Raw genomic sequence first — 8,722 nt, forward strand, 5'->3', positions numbered from 1 at the left:
ATCATCTGCCTTGGTGCCAAAAGCTGCCCCTCAGTTAATGACTCCCTGTGCTCATTTAAAACTATTGGCTGATAGAAAACTGGCACGATTCCCTGCCTGACAACCAAACCTCCAATTACAGCATCACCCATTCAGTGAGTGCACCGTGCAGCAAACGGAGCTAATTAAATACAACAACAAAAAACATCCAAACAACAAATTGTGTTGCCTCAACACTGGTGACACTTTATTGTGATCCTGTAAATCTTTTGATACAAAACAGTTGTTTTTTTATAGGATATTAAACAGAACATGAACAACACCGACTATACACATAAAAACATATTCAGGCCAATGTGTCTTAAATATTCAGTGACACTAGAGAAAGTATAAAATGACCTTTTTTTTTGTTTAAAAAAATTACAAAAAAGCAGGTAAAAGTGCTGTAAACAAACTCCTTTGCACGTCTGCCTTAATGGAAGTCTGCTGCTTGGATACCATTGTTTCAGGCGAGTGAAATATTGTATATAAAGTTGCTACAATTTGAAAGAAAAAGTGTATACAAAGCACTTGTACAGTACACACATATAAAGCGACTCAATATTTCACATCTACATGAAATGCAGGTGAGATCAGTCAGCTGTTCCCAGGAATCCCATCGGTAACCGTGTCACTCAACGGAAGCGTTCGTACGCTTCGATATACTCCGTCTACATCTAGCTTGCTGAACATGCTGCTGTCTGTCATACGTTTATATTAAAGTTACTGGGGTGGTCAGCGATTATACTGTTTTGTGAGGCCATAACAATAATTGATTAGATATAAAAAAAAAAGGTGTTCTCTCTTTGAGTTTTCACACAAGGCACAAAGGGTTGTGGTTTACAAACGAGTCACTACACAAGCATTTGCTGCTAAGTGGATTCAAAAAAGGACGCGTTTTTGTTACAGTACGACGACACAAACTGTCGATGAACACCAAAAAAAAGAGAAGCTGTATGTCCATTAGCACGTCGACGACGCTGAGCGGTCGTCTTCACCAGGCTTTTAAGGACGCGTCCCGATTCGCTCTCGTTACAGTTGGCCAAACTGCACTTGTGACCCCTAGTTCTATTTTAGGAGCGTTGCCAGCACCAAATACGAAGCACAGTAGCTGCTCCAAAAACTACCGACACAAACGTGGAGAAGCGGAATGAGGCAGGTCTTGGTAGGGATAGGTTGCTGGTGACCTATTCCACATTGCATCCAATGCGTAGGTCAGTGTGTACAAATAAATTAGACTAAAAGTAAACCTAATCGGCCCATGAAAAGTGTGTAGTAAGATTTCTTCAGACTCTAATCTGGTATCCGTTCATGTCTGTAGACGAGTTCTGCTCCAAGACCTTCTTCTCTCCAGAGGGGCTGCAAATAAACAAACAATAAAAAGCTTTATTCACAACAGAGGGAAACTGTGACTAAATCAAAAGTGACTTCTCGTTCTACCCGCAAGATTAAAGGAACTGTATTTTTAGCAAAGAACTGAAATAACCAGAGCACATCATGAGTCTTACCGTCTCTCAACACGGCTGATCCTGCGTATTGGGCTGCCCGGCCCTCGGAGCGGTGAACCCATGCTGTTTCTTCTGTCTTTGGTTGGAGAGGGATGTGCCGACGTTCCAATCTGTACCAACAGTACACACAAATCAACTTTAGCCTGTCGCATTCATGAGATTCTAAAGTCTAATGTCTGTGAAGGTTCTCGAATGAGCAGAGCACTCAGTGGAACACAATGAGCTGTGGTGATCGACCGAGGCAGCCATGCACGAAGCAGAGTCAAGCCATCGACTTCAGTTTCATTATACGCGACATTATGTCGGCATGAGAGGTGATGAGAGCGCCGTTTGAGAGAAATCGCTCCTCGGACGGCAGCTTGACTCAGTCACAGAAAACCTAATAAGCAGTTAGGCAGACTCCCATCTGCTGAAGACAAATGACATTTCTCGTTAGTCCTATAAAGGCTTCTGCGAAATGTCCTTGTTTACTTTTAAAAATAAACGTTAAGACGCTACGTTAAGCCACTGTCAAACACGCTCGCACAATGCTGATTGAGCCCATCGGCTCCACAAGATTCACTAGGTGTTACTCAGTATTGGGCGGCATTTAGATCTGGTGTGGGTGACTCTCGTGGTGAAATGAATGTGCCTGACTGCATTTCTGCATGTGCCAATCATGGCTGCAGGGGCTGCTGCACTGGAGCTTTAACATCTGCTTGATTTTCTCTCACTATCGCCACGCTTTACCTTGAGCCGCATGTCCCGCGTATGCCTCTCCAGCTCCTTCCGCAGCTCGTCCTTGGTCAGCTTGTTCACGTCCAGTATGGAGTGCTTCCACTCTATCTGCTCCACGCTGTGGGGGTCGTGAGACACGTAGTGGCCGATCTTGACCTTGTGGAGCGTGTGCCAGTAGCCCCTGTAGGCTGCGTCGTATTCCTGCAGCAGGTCCATCAGTGTCCGGAACTCCAGGGGCTTGAACATGAGGTCCTCTCTCCTGCTCATGCCCAGAGCGCCGAAACGTCCCCCGCTGTGAACTCCCAGCACGATGTGGTGGAAGTGGTTCCCTGAGAATTGAGACTTAAAGCTGAGGGGGAAGCGCTCCACACCCGGCATGTTGTTGGTCAGGTGACTATGTGAAGGTGGGTTAAGGACAAATCAGTGCAGATTTGGCTCCTTTTACTCAGGCCTGTTGATAGTGAACTGGATTTATCCGTCCATTTTCTACTGCTTTATCCTTCACATGAAGGTAATGGAGGGGCAAACGGTGCTAATCCCATCTGACATCTGGGTTCCAATTTGCCTAATCCCCAAATCTGCATGTTTTTGGACTCTTTTTTTTTAGTAAACAAAAAAACGAATTGAAAGCCAGCCATTACGCACCCACAACAAGTCATTTTGAAGACATCACGGCATTGTGAAGCTGTAAGGATACATCCCTAAGATCACCGCCTCCAGACATTTGATTGGCAGGGCCTCCCTCGTCATCTCTTTAGCAATGTCCATCAACCTGTGTGGAAAATTTTAATCAACAACAACAACAGCAGCATGTAATTCTGTTTAGTGAGAAACAGCCCGGCGCACTGATGACTGCTGCAGTGAAACAAAGGCGTTGTTTTCCCCGTGTTCCAGGGAAATAAAATCTGTGCAACTAAATCTAATAAGAGTGAGGTCAGGGTAATTGTGTTCCCGGGCCTCTGCTGATTGACGTCAGCTCCTGCTCACGAACCCGTGGGGTAAAGCAGACACACGGCCGAGCCACATGCATCAGCCATCAGGAGCGCGGTAACAACACCGTAAGAAATCAAACAAACATCCTGTGACTGCTACCACAAAGCCCCAAGACGAACGATAGCGCTGGGGTTAAGTGGAGGCTTTTTTTGCTTACGCGGTGAGAGGACGGCTCTTCTTGATTTCAAAGAACTGCATTCCTGTGTGATTGTACCTGTAGGACACGGTTAAGGTGATATGCTACAGAAACAGAGCAGCAAGAAACAAGAAACAATCTGATATTCATACGTTGTTCATTATTTATGAATGGGTGGTTGCTGTAAATCAAGCTTTTGCTTTACATAGAATACTCATCTTCTAATATTTGTGCTGAAAAGGGAGGGTAAAGAGAAACTACTACAACCGTTAATCAAACACATCCTTCCCATTATAACTATGATATTTAAATACACTAAATAATGACACGTTTAGATTCTAACCAGCCAAAGGATACTGAAACTCCCTGATGTATTTCTGTATGGCTTCCAGGCGCTGTGGGACAGTGGTGGTAGGTTGGTATGAAGGCACACTCGGCACAGGAATCTGGGACAGACAGAGGAGCCAAACAACTGCATTGCCATTGTATAATCCCAACATTCACTCACATGCAGCTACAGAATGTGGTCTTGTTCGACCACTGTGCTCGTCTCTGTTCGGTCGAGGAAGCAGCAAGTGTAAAGAGCTTGGAAGACTGGTGAAAATGCACAGTGTGGTCCTTATTCTCTAATGTCATGTCTTCTGAAGTGTAACTAGTTACCTTTGCTCCTCATGACATATTTGAATATGTCATTCTGATACTTATGGATGTAATAATCAGATTAATTCACATAATCATGAGTTGCAGCCCTTGTGGATTCCAGAATACTTCTGTTTGGACTGCGTGGCAACACTAACTCAACATTTCCCTTTAACACATGGGTGTAAATTGTCTCCAGCGAGTGACATAAGGTCAGTGTGGACAGTTGCTTCTGTCGTGTGTGTGTGTGTGTGATCAGATGCAGTTTTGCATATTCAAACTCTTTACCTTGGGCAGGTCTGTGGCCCCTCGGATCTCCTTCCCCAACGCTTCGCCGCTGGGGTGGATTCGTGCCACATGGCGCCACATCCTCTCCCAAGTCTCCTCATCCACCGGGAGTCCTCCTCTGTTCACGTAGAAGGGCACCCCTCCGTCCCTCAGCTCGTCCTCACCTTCATCCTCCTGCTCCTCGTCCCTCTCCTCCACAGAGCCCACAGTGGCCCTCAGCATCCCTCCTCCACAGTCCTGGCACAGAAGTGTCCTGATGCCTTATTGGAGGCGTTCACTGTCTGATCTGCAGCTCACAGGTTTAAGCAGGTTTCCACAACAGATGACAAACTCATGTCATCCAGCGTGTGTGTGTGTGTGTGTCCAGTGTCTCACACAGTCACTGCAGTGAAAAGGCGATCAGCTGTGAATGAATGAATGAAGCTCACCTCTGTGACTGGAGCAGGTGAATGTGAAGCAGTGAATTCAATACGTGGATTGCAACAAGCTACATCAAGAAATATTGACTTTGCAGTGATTACTCTCTAATAACACAGCATGGAGGTCATCGTGTGATCAGCTACTGATAGACAATAGATTAGGACACTAAGCCTTTAGAGCTTTTTTTTTTACATTGAATGCGGATGTAAATATCGACACCTGACAAATGTAACGCTGTAACAGACCATAATAGGATTGACAGTGCACACAGCAGAGTCCTGCATTTGACCAGAATCTCCCTGTACCGTTATGAAAAGGTCATTCGCGTCACACCACCACGTGGTCCAGCAAATCACTGCCGCCGTACAATCCCAACACAACTATCCCGCTTCATGTTCGTCTCTCACCGCGTTATTTCCTCCCCACTCCGCCGCTGCATTGTCCGCGCAGATGCTCCTCTCGTTAGCTCCAGCGACTGCGGGGCTGGATCCTCGCAGACACTCCCAGAGCCGCGTTCACTGCGCATGCGCACCCACTCGCACAGCGGATGATCTCAGACGTGACAAATGCGGCATGCAGGTGCTGCTCCTGAGGTGTCCACGGCCCTGTCCACATGCCCCCATACACCCCTTGAAACCGCACAATTTGATGACATCACCTCGATTCAAAAAAATGACATAGGCAGGAATGGATTATGTCACTTTTTTTTGGTTTTGCAGATAGGGGCAAAATAATGTATTTACTCTTAATATTGTAATATACACAGAAAATGGGCATTTTTATACAAAATCCAACTTAATATACAACTATTTAAATAATTAAAACTTAGCATATTCTTAATTTCTTACATTCCTCTCATAACATTTTGTTTTTTCATCTTAATGGGAACATAATTTACAAGATTGACATCACGTCCTACAGCAGAAGACGTGGCATTACCATTAACACCTCAGAATGTTTGAGGCATTAAAAGTTTACTGACCTTACAAATCAAGTGAGAAGTAGGTTAATTTTCTCATAGACTTCCATTCATACAGTCCATGCAGGTTACCATGTGGTTACCTGTAAGTGTGGCAAGTTCCCTTATGAAAAGTGGCTGTAACAGTGTACATTGCTCATAACAGCTGCCATTTAAGCCCTAAGACCTCCTGATTTACTGTGAACGTGGACCTCAAAGTCTCCGAGGATGGACATCAGGACCGGGTCCATGTTCACAGACGACGCAAAACAGTGTTTTTGCTCGTCGCAGTAAATAACTGCACCACTCTGGGGCCATGTTTCAATGTTCCTACTCCAGACGTGTAGCATTCGCAGAGTGGAATTTATTTGAATGAATAACATGTTTCACAAAAAAAGAAGCTGCTGCAAATAGCATTGACTAGACACTTGCACTACCGCTCGTGTTGGGATACACAATGGAAGACGGCTGATGTAGCTGTGTGCTGCCTGTAATGCAGGAAACTGCACAAAGAAAGCAATTTCCCCACTCGTCCTCCTTTTATCTGACTTGCCTTCCATCTGTACAAGGCAAATCCCAAATTGACTATAAGGCCATTGCGCCACTCGGGTTCTAATTGCATCCATTTACACAGATGCTGAAGAGAGAGCGACTACTGTTATAACCACATGTTCATGTCACATTCAACTTAATGAATGATCAATTAGTCAAGTTCATGAAGTGTGTTTTTATTGTGATTTAGAAAATGCACATTTGCAAGAACACACATTTTCAATGTGGCTACTTGACTATTATCAAGGCAACAGAAGCAAGAACAACATTTTTTTTTATCATCCAAACAAAATTTTTAATATACATGAAAGGAAAAGAACATTAAACGGGGAACGTCGGGTCATTTACAGGTCCAGCTATAGAATTCTTAAAACCTTGGTGCACCATAGTCATCGGGCATCCGTTCAATGTTATACCTGTAAAAACAGAAGGGGTAGTTGATGAAGCGGTACTGACGCCAGGTCAAAAGAGTCACATTTTGGGGGGAAAAAAGTAACACAAACCTATGGTTTGAGATGTACATGATGGGTACTCCAGGGATCTTTCTGATTCGTCTCTTTAGATCTCTGTCGACAGTAGCCAAGATGTAACACTTGTGCTGTGGAAATATTGGTTTACAGTTGTTAGGCACAAACATTTTACAACAACTATCAAACCACATGCAGCTACTTTAAATTAGGTCTTCTGTTACTAGTAGTAACCACAATCATACAGCTCCATACCAGTTAAAATCCCCAAACTAGTCTCGAGAAATAAAATCAGAATCAAAAATTAGTCACACATCTGTGTAGAGACAGAGTTTATTTTTTTCCTGTAATTGCCTTGATGAAGCGTTATTTGCTGCTATGACTTTCATTTATGATTGTTGATTTGTTTGATCAGCCTTGGGTGAAGGTGCCTTGTGATAAAAGGGCAGAAACACTACATGTACACAACTGAAGACGTGTCCCTGGCATCTGCTGGTTGATTTGCAATTTGTCAATAGCACGATTTTAATGTGGTACTTCTGTGTTTCCAGCTTCCTTGCAACATCTTCCTAATTTGAAAGCACTATGATTGCATTTGTTTTCTGTGTCTTTATTGTTGTGACTGCAACTTTAAGACTTTTAAGGACATCATCAATATCTGTTTTATTGTGGAGCTACTCTGTCATCTAAATACATTACCTGTGTTACTCGTTGGACTAAGCAGTCATCTGCATATGTTCCCTGGTGTGTGCATGGCAGGCGCTCAAACCTGGGATCTTTGGCTATCCTGCAAAAGCAAAAACAAACAAAACACTTTAATTGAAGAAATACTATATATATAATACTATAAAATTACTATTTCCAAAATTCTATTCTGTGTCAAGTGTCTTGTACCTGAGCGCCACTCTGTATTTCAGTCCAAGCTTTTCAATCTCAGCCATTACACAGTCTGTGATATATGGAATGCCTGAATGGTAAAAGATTAATGGAGTCCATTTTTATTTAACTCTAATATGCTCAATTATTTAAAAGGTTTAACACCTGTGGATAAGAGTACTTACATTTGGCATACAGACAATCCATCATAGACTGAAAAATGTCCAGCTTTGCCTTGATGGAGAAGTTGATGAAATTGGTGTCAACAAGTACGTGGTATGGTGGACCAAGCTGAGTATTGTACTGGAAGAACAGGCATGATGGGTACTTTGTCCTAAAAATGCAATGGAATGAGTTTAAAACTGTGCCATAAACGTCAAGGTATCCAATTCAACCTTTTTTGTGTCTAACTTACACTTCTCTCTCCTTCAGCTGTGATGGGTCCTTCTTCTTTTTCTCTTTTGCTTTGGCTCGATCTTTCTCTTTTCTAAAACCAAGGCACAGGGAAAAACGTATTGGTATTGGCAGTCGGCCGAAGCACTACTGACATATATAAAAAGTCAATATTGCAAAAACAATACAACAAATACAATTACATACATGTTTACAGTTAAACTTAAGTTTTGTTTTGGTTAAAGGTATAAGCTGTCATAGTACTGTAATGCCTATATAAACCAAAGTCGTTGACAGAAATCAACAGCGTTGAGAAATCAGTTACCAATACTCACATTCTCTGATCTTTCAGGCTGATCATTCGCTTCATTGCAGCAAACTTCTTGGTTTTCTGCTTCCCCTACATTAAACACACATACAAACAATGTTCAGAGCCTATTTATACAACATCTCATACTGTATCTTTTTAAAGTACTTGATGAAATACTTTGTGTGTTTTAACAAATGGCATATGTTTAGATTTAGGAGGCTAGGCTAGCTAACATAGCTCGACAAAACAGCTTCATATCCTCGTTAATTACACACAACATTTAACATTCCTAACATTATAACACATGCGTTAAATCGCTATAACGGGGTTACAGATCGCTTACCATGGTTTAAATCTGAGACAAAGATCACATTAGCCGAGTAAATCTTGCTACCCTTCTCCTCGTGTATCGATGCGCTTACTGTTGACGTCATCAAGTAATCGACA

General features: G+C 42.9%; 2 protein-coding genes across 2 annotated transcripts; both read right to left on the reverse strand.

The window, feature by feature from the left end:
• Positions 1–199: 199 nt before the first annotated feature.
• vash1 (vasohibin 1) lies at positions 200–5,238 on the reverse strand. Its single transcript, XM_044047702.1, has 7 exons — positions 4,300–5,238; positions 3,730–3,818; positions 3,394–3,450; positions 2,941–3,015; positions 2,256–2,637; positions 1,527–1,636; positions 200–1,377 (listed from the first exon to the last, which is right to left on the reverse strand). Exons 1-7 carry the CDS (start codon positions 4,519–4,521, stop codon positions 1,305–1,307), a joined length of 1,008 nt encoding a protein of 335 aa, XP_043903637.1. The 5' UTR covers positions 4,522–5,238; the 3' UTR covers positions 200–1,304.
• A 1,259-nt stretch (positions 5,239–6,497) lies between these two features.
• On the reverse strand, positions 6,498–8,717 carry fcf1 (FCF1 rRNA-processing protein). Its single transcript, XM_044047706.1, has 8 exons — positions 8,619–8,717; positions 8,301–8,365; positions 7,988–8,059; positions 7,758–7,906; positions 7,591–7,663; positions 7,396–7,483; positions 6,733–6,827; positions 6,498–6,645 (listed from the first exon to the last, which is right to left on the reverse strand). The coding sequence occupies exons 1-8, from the start codon at positions 8,619–8,621 to the stop codon at positions 6,597–6,599; spliced, it is 594 nt and encodes a 197-aa protein (XP_043903641.1). The 5' UTR covers positions 8,622–8,717; the 3' UTR covers positions 6,498–6,596.
• Between the last annotated feature and the right edge of the window lie 5 nt (positions 8,718–8,722).

This window comes from Solea senegalensis, linkage group LG16 (genome assembly GCF_019176455.1).
Source record: "Solea senegalensis isolate Sse05_10M linkage group LG16, IFAPA_SoseM_1, whole genome shotgun sequence".
Lineage (NCBI taxonomy): Eukaryota > Metazoa > Chordata > Actinopteri > Pleuronectiformes > Soleidae > Solea > Solea senegalensis.